Source organism: Falco naumanni, chromosome 15 (genome assembly GCF_017639655.2).
Source record: "Falco naumanni isolate bFalNau1 chromosome 15, bFalNau1.pat, whole genome shotgun sequence".
Classification (NCBI taxonomy): Eukaryota; Metazoa; Chordata; class Aves; order Falconiformes; family Falconidae; genus Falco; species Falco naumanni.
The window spans coordinates 21,731,543-21,745,425 of NC_054068.1; the positions used below are offsets into that span (position 1 = coordinate 21,731,543).

The 13,883-nt window shown below is 54.1% G+C and overlaps 1 protein-coding gene across 2 annotated transcripts; it reads left to right on the forward strand.

Annotated features, from left to right (window-relative positions):
- The first annotated feature begins 579 nt into the window (after window positions 1-579).
- LOC121098099 (cilia- and flagella-associated protein 20) lies at window positions 580-10,379 on the forward strand. 2 transcript variants are annotated; one of them, XM_040615741.1, is made up of 6 exons: window positions 586-815; window positions 6,081-6,160; window positions 7,200-7,311; window positions 7,664-7,852; window positions 8,998-9,108; window positions 9,999-10,379. In XM_040615741.1, the coding sequence occupies exons 1-6, from the start codon at window positions 732-734 to the stop codon at window positions 10,002-10,004; spliced, it is 582 nt and encodes a 193-aa protein (XP_040471675.1). In that variant the 5' UTR covers window positions 586-731; the 3' UTR covers window positions 10,005-10,379. The 2 variants fall into 2 exon arrangements, with proteins under 2 accessions (XP_040471674.1, XP_040471675.1); XM_040615740.1 differs by lacking the exon at window positions 9,999-10,379 and having other exon boundaries at window positions 580-815; window positions 8,998-9,117.
- Window positions 10,380-13,883: the final 3,504 nt, after the last annotated feature.

A 13,883-nucleotide genomic window follows, 5' to 3' on the forward strand; every position in this document is an offset into this window, starting at 1 on the left:
TGTGAATCGCAGGGGGAGAACTGGGAGGTTTTAAAAACGTGCCCACCTAAGCTCCAAACGTTCAGCAGATGCGGTACCGCCAGCGCATTCACTACGGCGCGGCCTTGCACAGCCACGGCTTCACCGAGGCGCGCTGCTCCCGCCCGGCGCGGCCTGTGGGGCGGCCGGGGGCCCGGGGCTCTGCAGCCGGGCACGGCCCTGCCAGGCCGGAGTCCTGCCGCGCTCGGGCCTTCCCTGCCGGCCGCGGCGCCCACCGCGGCCCCGGCCGCCCCACAGCCCCTGCCGCCAGGCCGCCCCGGAGGCCGGCTCCGACAGGGACCCCCCCGGCCCCAGGCCCGACCCTGCAGCCCGCGCTGTGAGCACCGAGCGCCGCCGCCGGGCGCGGGAGGCAGAACCGGGGCGCCCTCAGCCCCAGGCAGGGCCGCGCCCGCCGCCGCTCCGCGCTGGGGGCCGTGCCCGGCCAGCGCCTGCCCGGGGCTGCGCCGGCCCGCCCTGCTGCGTCGCCCCACAGCAGCGGCGGCCGCGGGCCGCGGAAAGCACTTCCCTGGTGACGGCGGCGCCGCGACCCGGAAGCGCAGGTTGGCGCGGAGGGATCTGCGGGACCGCGCGTAGCACCGCCGTGGCCTTGCGCAGCGCGGCCGCGGGACAGCGGCGCTCGGGCCGGCCCGGCCCGGACTGGACCGGACTGGACTGGGCTGGACTGCACCGGACTGCACCGCCGCGGCGCCGCCATGTTCAAGAACACCTTCCAGAGCGGGTTCCTCTCGATCCTGTACAGCATCGGCAGCAAGCCGCTCCAGATCTGGGACAAAAAGGTGAGGCGGCGCCTCCCGGGGCTGCGCGGGGCGTGAGGTGAGGTGAGGTGAGGTGAGGCCAGGCCAGGCCGCGGCCGGCACCGCGGGGATGCTCTGGGCAGGCCGCCGGGGCCAGAGCCGCCCGCACCGGGTTACCGGGACCCCCCCGGATTTGTTTGGGGTTTTTTTTTGAGGAAGACATGTTATTATACAGGTGTCTTCTCCCTTGTCGAGCAGAAGAGCTCCGCCGGCGGCGCGGCCAGCCCGTTGTCAGGCGCTGCAGTGCCGCAAGAGGCTACAAAAACCGTTGGACACTGGAAATAAGCAGCAGAAAACAACGCATAAGGCAGCTCTGCCGTGGTGGCTGGGCGTAACTGAGATGGGGGTCTTTTCTCGTGGGTGACCTATTTTTTAGACAGACTAGCTAAAGGTAGTCTTTAAAGGTAGGCAGCACGGTGGCTTTTAGGGTGTCCAGGAAGTCATGAGTTTTTCATCTGTTTGTTTTTCTTCTCTGTGGTTTCTAGAGTGGTTCTGTTGAGGGTCCTCTGCCCTCCCCCAGGCACCTTGCCTCAGGGAGCCCGTATCAGGAAGTCTGGAGGCGCTGGGACCTGCTGCTTCCTCCCCTCCACAAACCACCCGTGGTTGTGTTGCTACCTGAAGGTGTTTCTGCACAACGCTTGTTACGCTCTCTGAGAGTAGGCGTTCCTCTCGGAGGTTGCAACGTGTATTCGTTTGCTTGTGCTTGAAGCTAAGCTGAATTTCTTGTGGTTTCAGCAGGAATGAAAGCCTTTGAGGCAGCTCAGCGGGCAGCAGTAGTGTTTGACCGCAGTGGGTTTGTGTGAGCATTTGTGACAGGCAACACAGAACTGTCCTGTTTCCCATCAGTGGGGGCCCCGTGCAACTCTGCAAGAAGTGGGTTGCCTTGAATAGCCTGGCCGCGTGCGTGTGCCTACTTTCGGGCTTTTGCACAAGTATTCATGACTTTAGAAAAGGATTGGCAGCTTATTTGGATGGTGTGAGGATGGGATACGTTAAAGACCCTTAGACAAAGGGGTGCAGCATGCCTCCAGGCTGGATAAAGCCATGAGTAATGTGGGCTGACCCTGCTTAGAGGTGGAGGTTGGACTGGAGACTTCCCAGTGTGAATCGTCCTGGCAGGGTGATACTGCTGCGATCATGCTGCATGTGGGGTAGCCAGCAGGAGCTCTGCTTGCGTGGTGGACATAAGCAGTGGTCCATTTGGGTGCAGTTGTTGCCGGATTGGCCCGAAAAGACTGACAAAAAATTGCCACTGCTGTTGCCAAGATCAGGAGCTGGGTGTGCAGGCTGTTTCCATCGCTTGCTGCAGGACTTGCGTGTGGCTGAGCTCCTCTGGCAGCAGCAGCAGCCCTGTGTGTGGGTGCTCTTCCTTGCTTAGAGGTCTGTCCTGAGGAAGCGTGGCCAGCTTGGGCGAGCCTGTTGCAAGGATTGCCCTGCTCACAAAGGTGTGCAACCAGGGTGGGGTTTCTGACTTCTTTGCCTGTGGATATCAGCATGGCTCGCTCTTTCACCTGGCTTTTCCATTTAAAAGGAGTTGGGGCAGTGGGTTTGTAATAGCTTTGGCATTTCTGATCTGACGCCCTTGGTGTGTTCGCAGCACTGGAAGGCGAAGGGCGGCATCTTGCTGCCTTGGAGCTGAGGAGTCCCTTGGGTCTTTACTCCACCACGCATGGGTGTCATCTCACTTGCTCAGCACCTTCAGAAAATCCTGCTGATGCTGCTGACTCACGCGTTGGGCAGTGTGAAGACTGAGTGAACTTAGTGTGGGGAAGTGCCACTGATGGTCTGGGTGCTGATGGCCTGCTGCAAGTCGGGAGCTGGCTGCTAAGTTGCTAACAAAGCCTCTCTGACTTGGTGCAAGAACCTGCCAGGCCAGCCGCAGAGAGCCAGGCCGGCAGCTGGCTTGGGCAGCACCTTCATGGTATGAGTCAAAGTCCAGAAACGGTAAGGGGTTTTCCCCCTGGGTTTATTTCTTGGAAAATACTGATCTGTCCAAACGCAGACATCCCAGGAATGGTCCAGCTCCGGCATCACTAGAGGAGAGGGTTATGGTTGGGGTTTCTGGAAGTTGGGAAAGCAACCAAAACTTTGCAGTAAGTGATTGCTGCCCTCTTCAGGGCTGCATGAAACGCACCTGTTGTTTTGGTTGGAACTGGAAACAAGGGATCTGATGTTCTCCCACGTCCTAGGTGAATGCCCTGGCTACTGCATTCACAGCTGTCCTAACATAGACTCTTATCTTTGCAAAAAGTACCAGCAGACAGTGATTTATTTGTTTTCAGCTTCTTGGGGAAGCTTTTCTGACATGGGGAAAACCGTATTTTGTTCGGCCCTAGTAGGATGTGTACTGCTTGTGCTGATGGAGACAGTGTGAACTAGAGGCTTCTTCATTTGAAAAAGGTGTCGATAGAAGTGGGGTGCTGGAAGCCTTTCCTTGTTGTGAGCATTTGTAAACCTCCCTCTGAGCAGTAGGATACAGTCGTTCCCTTCTCTGCCTTCTCCCTCAGGGGCTGTGGGTAGGCTCTGGGTAGGCCTTGGCAGCAAACCCAGCCAAGCCCAATCTGTCCTGGCCACCAGCATCCTGTTCCAGAGGACTCTGGCAGGACTGAAGTGTGCGGGCCTTGGGAAGAGGACGGTGACTGTCCCACCGTACCTGCAGGCAGAGGCTCCTCCTTCACTCTCATCTGCCTAGAGCCGGTAACTGCTGGGCTGTGCTGTCTTCTGCCTTCCAGCACTGCGTGTCTGGTTTGGAGACGTGTTTGCCTTCCAGCGCTTTGTTGGTCAGAGTCATCTGTTTATTTCTGCAGCATCCTGCCACTACGGTCCCCCCAGCGATGCATGGAGACATACTGACCAGTCTTCAGGTCCTCTCTTGCAGCCCTTCTGACTTGTTAGTTCTGTCGCACAGCATCCTTGTCTGTGGTGCCCCAAATCTCCGCATCTCCAATACAGGCAGGCCATGCTGCTCACTCGTCCAATCTGTGTGTACCGAGTGCTACAGCAGAGCCAGGTAGCTCCTGCTTTTGCCTCTTGTTTTGCCCCTCCTCTCCCTTCTTGGAGGAGGGAGGTGGCAAAAAGGCCTCGTGCCTGTTCCGGATCCACCGCTGGCTGTGAGACTTGCTGGCCTGTGCTGAGGAGAAAGTGCACCCATGGCTCCAGTAGTCTGGGTGATGGCCAGTTTGCTGTTGCTGGCACAAGCCCGTCGTCTAACGACTGGTGGCTGGCAACGCTGCGGGAGCGAGCCTCCAGAGGTCGGCCTCGGACCGTGGTGTCCCATCTGCCGGTGGGTGGGCGGGTGCCTGCGCCTGGGGAGGATTGCTTCTGGCTGCTGCTTTTCCTCTGGTCTTTGTTGCATTTGCCTAGTGTTGCTAGCAGCAGTGGCAGCCTGCAGAAACGCCTATGTTCGGACACAACTGTCTGTGTAGCCACGATTCCCTCCAAACCCTGAGGGATTTAAGGTTTGCATCTGCAAAAGCTTTTCTGTTGTCTTTAGACAGCAAGTAACTTCACAGTTATCCTGATTCAGAGACTATTAGGCTTTTGAAGAACCTTTATTTTCTGAAGAGGGCTGTTACCCTTTTTTGCTAGCTTCAAAAATCCACCTTCTTAGCCTTGAGATAGCCAGAAAATATTGGCCAAGTAGAAATGTGGAGTGTTTTGTTCAGATTCCTAAAATTTTCTGAAATCTTATCCTTCTGAGCTTCCATGAGGTAAGGCAGAGCCCCTGAAGACCGAGCTCTTGCTGAGCAGCCACTGTGAGCACAGCAGGACCATCCCTCCCACCCTGTGCCGCACAGAGCTGGCAGCTGTGCCTGGTAGAGCTGGAGGTCACCTCTTGGTCTGTGCGAGCTCCTTGCGAAGGGGCCCTCGGAGGTGGCGGGGGAAGAAATGTGCTCCTTTGGCTGTGACCCAAACATGTCCTCTGTCAGGGGGGTGGTCCCCAAGGCAGGCAGGAGGGGAGCGCAGCCTCTGACACGGAGCCGGGCTCTGCAGCAAGCCGAGGGGCCAAGCTGGGGCTTTGGCACCACAGAGTCCTGGCGGGCAGCGCTTTGAGCCCCCACTGGCAGCGAGTGCTTCTGGTGCCGTTCAGCCTTCTCTTACAAAATGGTGAGGCTGCTTGGCCGCCTGATCCAGCCGACTCTGGATGGTGTCTGTGTGTCTGCTCGGCCCGCGCTGGCTGCAGGCACGTGCAGGCAGGCTGGCTTTTGTGCAGAAGGGCGCCTGCGTGACCTGGCCACCATCTCCCTGCAGCCGGGCGGTAGTGCAGCTTGTGAAAACTTACACTGAGCTACGTAGGCCTGGGAGGAAGGGTTCTGCTGCAGTCTGGCCCTGGAATGAGCTTTGAACGTTAGTTGCTAAACCTGTAAATCATTTTGTAGCTCATGACTGGAACCGTCCCATTAGAAGCTTAATGTATCCTATACATTAGCAGTGGTGATAGGTGCCAAAGAAGTTAATTCGTGGAGCTGGAAGGAGCGTTGCAATCTGCTGATCTAGCATTGGGGAAGAGCAGAGGGGTTAATTAGCAGAAGTGTCTTAAATGGAGATAAATTTGTTGGGAAGTGAGCTGCTTCATTTAAAAAAAAAAAAAAATCCTCAGACCCTGGGATTCAGCCATATTGCTTCTAGAGAAAAATGAATGGTGTTGGCTTCTGGTTCTGGCCCTGAGCTCCGTGGGGAGCTGACTGCATCTGAGTAGCCAAATCCCTGTGACCCTCAGCAGAGGAGACGCTGGCTCTGTGCTTGCACGTGGTGTAATTATGAAGAATTTTAACCAAGCTGTCATCTGGTCCTGCTCTTCCACAGAGGCAGTCAGGCATATCCAGCAGTAGAGACTAAGACCCCTTGGTGACCAGTGGCTGGCTGGTGGCATCTTTTGCTTGGCCCTGTATAGCTCATACTTGTTTCTGCCCCTTATCCCACGCTAGGCTGGTCTTCCTCTGACACTTGTATGGTTGTTTGGACCTCTAACGTGAGGCTCGAGTGATTGTGTTTGCTGTGGTGTGTTTTGATAGGTCAAAGTCTTGCACTCGGTTTCCATGCAGCATGCTGGGTCACGAATTCTTGTTTTGGAGTCCTGGCACGCTGGGGCAGTGATCAAAGCCTTGGGAACAGCAATGTCCAGGACAATGGGAGCCAAGTGAATGTAGATGTGCCCTCCTGGGATCTTCCCCTGCCTGCCCCCTCAGTAGAGCTGTGGGTGCCTCTCAAGTAACATCTGTGCTGTGTGCCCCACTTTTCTTCCAGGTGCGCAATGGCCATATCAAGCGAATCACTGACAATGACATTCAGTCGCTGGTGCTGGAGATCGAAGGAACTAATGTCAGGTAGGAGAAGGCATGTTCTTCTGCTCTAGTGTGCTCTGGGGGCTTGGCCCTGGAGCAGCGTGAAAGGTGTTGGTGCCCAGCAGATGTCTCCTCTAGACTCTACTGCAATCTCTTTGTCAGTAAATTGAAGAACGTGATCTGGGGTCAGATCACTGATACCCCTCTCTGGCACTGTACTGTGCCTTTCCCTGGAAGCGCTTGTAGGGCGCTCTGTAATCCTTGCTGAGGCTAAAGTTTAAAAATTAAGTCCCTTTATTTTTCCATCATGCAGGCAAAGAAAGCTGTATACGATAGCTGGTCCCTAGTCAGTGCCGCTGATTACTAAGAAAGCAGCACTGCCTCCTGCACCTTGTATTGTCTTAGGCCTGGCCTGCTCTGCTGTTCTCCCAACAGCAGGAAGATCAAAGGGAGATTTATGAGGGGAGTTGCTTAAGGTGCTTCACTTGGCAACCTTGTCTCCATCGCCCAGGAAGAGAGATGGCAGCTCCATGAGTGGGTTCCCAGTCTCCAAGGCTTCTCCAGGAGTGTTTCAGAGCAGGGAGCTCCTTGTAAGGGCCGCGGAGACTCCTCTCCTGCAGGCAGGCTGAGCCAAGGCTTTGCTTCCTCCCAACATGTGTTGATACAGAACTTGCCAGGCGTGACGTGTGCTTTTAGTGCTTTTAGGGTTCGTGACCTCTGCTGTGCTCTGGAGGGCCCTACCTGTTCAGTCAAGGGTAGGAGGAGGTTGTCTTAAGAAACAGTGCTGACATGACCTTGAAATGGGGGAGGTGAAGCTGTCCAGGAAGGTGTTTCACGCCCTGTGTGAGAAAAGTGACATTTGAAAGGCATTCTGTGGCCCTTTTATCTTGTTCCCCCTGCAGCTACCTCTGAAACTGTCCCTCCTGTTACAGGAGGCCCTGGTTGTTGCTAGGATCTTGCAGTCACAGCTGTCTTTTTCTGCCTGTCCTGCAAGACTGCATTAGGTCAAGGAAGAGACTTGGGACTCAGGCTGTGCACTTTGTGCTATGTGAGACGCTAATGTGTTTTTTGTCCCGCTCAGTACCACATACATCACGTGCCCTGCTGACCCCAAGAAGACCCTGGGCATCAAACTACATTTCCTAGTGATGATCGTCAAGAACCTGAAGAAATACTTCACTTTTGAAGTGCAGGTGAGGAGCACTTATGCAGCGAAGGAGGCCCCACCAGGGCCAGTGAGGAGAAGGAGCCAGGGAGCTTGCAGTCTTAGGCTGGGGCTTTCCCCAAAACAATTTCGCTTTCTTGGCCGTGTGATGTGTCAGCTCTTCTGCTATGGGGGCATCAGTCAGGTCACAAGCACATTGTTGCTATTCCTGAAAATGTGTCTGTTTCCTGTGTTAAAGATACTTCTGCTGTGAAATGGAGGGATGGGACTAGGAGAGCCCTCTCTCAGAGATGGTAGAACCTGAGTCTAGAGCAGCTGCTGTCCTGGGGAGCTGGGGCCCCCTAATGCCTGGGGTCAGCACCCTGCCTTCCTTGCCCCAGGTGCTGGATGATAAGAACATACGCCGGCGTTTCCGGGCAAGTAACTACCAGAGCACAACTCGGGTGAAGCCCTTCATCTGTACCATGCCCATGCGGCTGGATGATGGCTGGAACCAAATCCAGTTCAACCTGTCGGACTTCACGCGCCGAGCTTACGGGACAAATTACATCGAGACCCTGAGAGTTCAGGTGAGAGGGAGGCATGTCCTGCCCACAGAAACCGATGGTTGGTAGCCTTCCTGCTGGCTGGGACAGCCTTGCTGTAGATGGGGAATCTGGATTTAGCCCGGGCTGGTTCCTCTGCCAGTCCTGCTCTTTGCAGAGCACTGCGGGAGGGGAGCAAAGGCCTGACTGAGGCAGTCTTGGTGTCCTTCACTTCACTGGACTGGACTGGGACGAAGGAGCCCATTTCCGTCTTGTTTCTCTTGCTGGCTGTCAGTTAGGGTAAGAGTTGCTGTCCACCTGACGTTCCCTGTGGCATGCCGTGCATCCTGCTGGGTGGAGGGCTGCTGGGAATTAGCTGTGTGCTGCCTTGCTGTTCAGGCATGCCAGACAGCAGCTGGCCAAGTAGGAGCCTTGCTGGTAAGGACCCAGGGTGTTAGGGTCCCTGTCTCCAGTCAGGCTTGTTTCCTAGTGCGGGTGGAGTGACCCTGCCTTCACTGAGTGCCTTGGGCCAGGGCTCACACAGCGTTTGTTTCTGCTGAAGTTGTGAAGCTTGTTCCACGTGCTAGGGATTCGTGTTCACTGTGCCCAGCATTATTTTGAGGAATGCCTGTGTGCGGAGCATGCCTTCGTATGGTGGGGCTGCTGCAGCTCCTAGTGAGGTTGCCCTGAGAGGTGCAGACAGTCAACTGGGAAATGTCTGCCTTCCCACATAGCCGTGAGGGGGACTGGGGCGACTTCTTTGCTGCCAGCTGATAGTGGAGGCAGCTCAGACCGGACAGTCTCGTTCCTGACCTCAGGGAGGCCCCTCAGAGGGAGTGTTGAAAATGCGGCAAGCTGAGGCTGAGTGTTGTGGCAGTTGCTGATACCAGTGGAGAAGCGGAGGTGGGTTCACAGCAAGGAACCCTCTCAGCAACTAAGGCAGATGCCAGTTTGCAGAGTTGCCAGAGCTTGGCCAAATCTCTTGAGCCAGGTTGCATCACTGGAGAGAGCATCTAATGGAAGCAGAGGGGACAGGCCACTTTCTTCTCATGCCCTGCCAGATTCAGAGAGAAGCAGTGAGGTCTTTTCTCCAGCTGCTGAGCCAAGGAATCCGTGCTGCTGCACGACAGCAAAGCTGGATGTGGAAAGAGCATAGGGAAGGTGAACTGACTCTTTGTTTTGACTCTCAGATCCATGCCAACTGTCGCATCCGACGGGTGTACTTCTCTGACCGGCTCTACTCTGAGGATGAGCTCCCAGCTGAGTTCAAACTCTACCTGCCTGTCCAGAACAAGGCCAAGGTGAGCTAGCTGTGGGCGAGGAGGGTGGGAGCAGCCGCTGGGCCAGGCCAGCCATCCTCTTCCTCCTCCTGCTGCCTTCACAGTGCAGAGTGTCTTCTAGCAGCAGAGCTCTGGCCAGCTTTGGCTGTCAGCCAGGGAGCACCTCAGTGTTGTCAGGGTGAGCAGTCTGGTAGGGGTGCCTTGCTGGGTGGCTTTCCTGCTGCAACATGTGGAAGTTGTCATTCCCATCTAGGAGCAGGGTGAGCTGTGCACCTGCTCCCCATGTCCTCCCTGTTGGTGTTGAAGGACTCTGGACAGGGTGGCAGGCTCCCAGCATCTCTCTGGAGCTTCCACCCATGACTCAGCACAGCGCCCTTGCTCTTCAGAGCTAGTGGCAGCTCCACCCTTGTCTTGCAGGGGAGATGCTATTTGTGTCCCTCTAGCCCAAATGTACTGCCCTCTGATCTCTTCCGGGCCCAGTGCAGGTGGTGGTGCTGTGCGGTGGGAAGGGCACAGGTGAGGTTGTGGCTGCCCAGCTGGAGGATATGCCAAGGTCTGCTCTTAATGGTGATGGGAGAGGAGTCCCTGGCATATTGGCAGCGGTCTGGAGGCTTGTAAGGAGGCACTTTCTTTGCCAGGGCCAGCCTGGCCCAGTGCGGATGCTGCTCTTAGCAGAGAAGATTCCTGGGCAAGATTTCAAGGAGCTGAGGGAGGGTGTTGGGTGCTGATCCTAGTGGGAGGTGGAAGGCAGTGTTGACAGTAGGCAATACCTCTGGGTAGCCTGTCCCTGCCTTCTGGGCTGTAGCAGCCTCCCGGGGGTGTCTGGGGAACGCTTGGAGCCCTGCCAGTACAGTTGTCTTGGTGCTGCCGAGTCTAATAAGTGTGTCCTTTCTTCTCCCTGCTCTGTCCAGCAATAACTCCGCGTTGGGAAGAGATGCAAGAAATGTTTGGGGTCAGGTGGAAGAGAAGGCCCTGCTGAGACCAAGTTTTAGATCAGCTCACCTTGCCTAGGTAACTTTGATTCATCTGGGATCCTTTTTCTGGACGGGACACAATGAACCATGTAACAGGTCTGGGACTACGTTGTTGGTGTGTGAGTTGCACAGAATCAGAGTTTTCCTAGCTGTTCGTAAAGTGTTTAGCCTAAACACTGCAAGTGGCCTGGTACCCAGTCTTGTGTTGCACAGAGAGGTTTTCTTTTTTGTTTCCTTATTTTCCATCTTTTATTTTATATATACTCTAAATATGGATGTAATACTCACTCTTGGAAAGTTATTAAACGTTTGACTAAGTCTGCTTCTAGCTTCTTCCTCTTTTGATGGATCCTTTAACTTGCACGTGTTAGTGCTTTGGAAAGTGCCAAAGAATTTCTTTAGGAACCGAGATGGTAGAATTTGCCTCTGCATTTGGCTTTGTTTGGAGTCTCACTTTTTTTTTAAGGGATAGCACAGATGTGAACAGCAGCAGTCTGGAGAGAGGAAAAATAGTAAGGTTTCCTTCCATGGACAGGGTCTGCCTGCAGTCCATGGGGTCTGTGGCTCTAGCTATGACAAAACCTCATGCTGTTCACTTTTAGTACGTGGAAATGGGTTTTTCTTTCTCTTCTTACTTGAAGGCATTTTTCCAGCAGCGACAAATTGGTCTTAACCTGTCTGTCCTGGCACAGCTTTGTTCGCTGTGTAGTTAAACAACTGGCTTTAGCTCTCAACCAAGCCTGTAGCAGCTACTTGTAGCCAGAGGCACACAATAGTCTTCCAGCTGCCAAATTGTCCCTTTCCCCAGGGATCAGAGGGGAGGTTTAGCAAAGCAGCATAACAGGAGCGGAAGTCTTTTCCTGTGCTGAAGCTGCCCTTCCCTGCCTTAAACCAGCCTGCCTTTGTTGAGGGGAGGCTGCAGCCCTCGCCAGTAACAGTAAGTGTACGTATGCAGAACTGTGATGGAGCACCCAGCTTCTTGCTGCTTTGCTTCTGGCTCTTGACCTGGCTGGGACACAGCGTTCTCCTATGTGGAGAGCATGGAGGAAGGCAGGAAGGACGAGGGTGCAGAGATGGGAGTCTGCCCAGAGGATGGCTGCTGTAGGTATGAGGGGTGAATGGAGTGGCAGTCCTGGTTCAGTGCAGGCAGCCTGTGGAGAAAAGGTCTTAAATATCTCCTCGTTCACGTTTCTGTGGGTGGCCTTCTCCTTCCTTCCTGCTTAAGTCCTTCCTGCAGTTCATGTCTAGTGGGAGAGAACGGCATCTTTCTTTGCAGGGAGCCCTGTACGCAACCCAGGGCGGAGCGGGGCCAGCCCAAAGGTGACTTTTCCTTGCCTCTGCTGGCTTTTCACCTTCCTCTTAAGACGCAGTGCTGGGAGCCTGCTTTCTGCGTCAAAGGTAAAGCCTCCCTTTGGAATCTCGACCACTGGAGGACAGCGAGTGCATGGGCTGCAGCACCTGGAAGCAAGGGGTGGGAGGGTGACCCTCCCCGGGTTGGACCAGGGAGCACGTGTGCTCAGACTGAGCTGGAGCAGCTGGCAGTCACCATGTGGTGCAAGCCAGGGCTGGGACATCCCTCAGCTCCGGGGGCTGGGACATCCCTCCGCTCCGGTAGCTCTGCCTGGGCAGGTGGCAGCAGCTGGCAGGGGAAGCAGGCGACAGACAGCAGGGGTTTCCTGGAAAGCTTGCTGTCTTGTTTGCACTGCTGCTGGGGCAGAATCGGCCTGGGTGAGAGTCCAGCCCAGAGGAGTGGCGGGACACTGGTACGGGCTTCTGTCCCTGCCTGTGACTGTCCCCTTGCGCTTTGTCTCCTTCGTCTCAAGCGGATCCTGACATAAAGCACAGATCTCTGATCACAGAGGTGATACGCAGGAATCAAAAAACATCTGGGCCAAACTCTCTGCTCCTTGACCTGTGTCTCCCATTCTGCATCTTCCCGGATGTCCTGGGCCAGATGTTGTCATCTTTGTAGAGGGATTCTACCTCCAGTGCGGTGCTAGTCCGGCGTGGGGCAGGCAGGGCTGGAGGGCAGGGAAATACTTGTTTTGAGTTTTGCCATTGGTGACCGCTCCAGAAAAATGGGTGACCGTGCTGGGGACTTCGGGTGCTTCTGCACGCAGGGAGAACTGATCTTCCTGCCCCGTCGGCACCTGCAGGGGGACCTACCCGGCAGCTTCCCCTGGTAGTAAGCTGCAAAATGGGACCACCCAAGCAAGATTTTACTTGGATCAGGGAGGAGCTGTGTGCCCCGAGAGCTGCCCTGGGATATGAGGAGGAAAGCCTCGGAGCTGCTGGAAGTGAGATTATGGATGCTACGTTGTGCTGAAGCAGACCTGCCTCTGCTGCGCCATCACCTCGCATGTCGCCCCTGCGGCCCCAGAAACAGTTTTCCTCCCTGTGAGATGAAGCGTCTGGCACCGTGGGGAGCAGGTTGGTGGCTGCGCAGTGGGTGTGATGGGAGATGACAGGCATGAGCAGCGCAGATGCGTGCTGAGCTCAGTGTGGCTGGCCGGGGTGTCCCCAGCAGGGCTGTGCTGGTGCTAACCCCTGCCCAGGCAGCAGCCAGAGCCTCAGTCCTGCCTGCAGCGCACAGCGGCAGCAGTTTCAGCCCCTCTGAGTGCCCCACGGCAGTTCTCTCTGTCCTCAGTGTAGTTTCCTCTGGCCTTGAGGCTGCCTGGTCACTAATTAACATATCCCAGCCCCAGTTCACCTGAGTGGGGCCGAAGGCCGGAAGGACCCTCTCAAAACTGATGCCAAGAGAAGACTCTGCCTAAACTCCACCCAGGCCACACCTAGACTCTGCCCATCATTAATATGTAATGAAACTTTGCATTTACATGAATAATGCATGAGAAAATGTCACAATCATGTATGTTAAATGTATAAATTAGCCTGTTTCACACCTCTGCTTTGGAGCAAGTTTCTGTGGTGCAAACCATCTCCTCTCCTGCGCAGAAAATCGATACCTTGCTGCTAAAAGTACTAAAAAATCTCTTAGCAGTTTTCTTCATTCCGAGGTTTTTCAGCATTAGAGCCAGACCTGGAGCGGTCATTTGCATAGACACTGGCTCACAGGTCTCCTCATAAATTCAGCCAGATCAGTTACTCTCCACTTACTGGTAGAGCCAAACTTTGCCATTTGCCTTCTTAGCTCATCCAGTGTAAGTCCATTTCCATTACATATCGTTTCTATGAACAAGTAGCAACCTGTAAGAAGTCTTCAGTCATTTTATGGTATTCCTCCTGGAATGCACCCAAGTGCTTCATGGTGCCTTTGGAAACTTGTTCTAGGATTTGAGAAAAATACAGTAAATAAAGCATGACTCAACAGTTGGTCTTTCAAGGATCAGAGCAAAATCTATTTTATTTTTATTAATTTATATTAAATAATGTATATATTTATATAAATACATAAATTATATATAAAATAGAAAAATATATACAATACAAATTTATATATAATTTATATTAAAATCAGAGATCATAATTATTATTAATATTATGTCTTAATTTATATGGTTACAGAAGAGCAAAAGAGAAAAATCACTTGAGGGGAAAAAAGAAAAGTTAGAGCCTAAGAATGAGAATAAGAGGCCAGCAAGCAGGGGATTCCTGGACTTGTACAAAACCTAATATACTTAAATCTTCCAATCTGATTTTGGATCCCTCTATTGATGTTGACAAGGAGACCGAATACAAATTCCATACGCCTAGTTACACTATACATGCATGGAAACTGATGTGGGATATAGTTTTCAAACATACTCAGGTCAAAACCCTGGCAGCTAGTTCCTCAGATCAGTATCCACAATACACGTACAA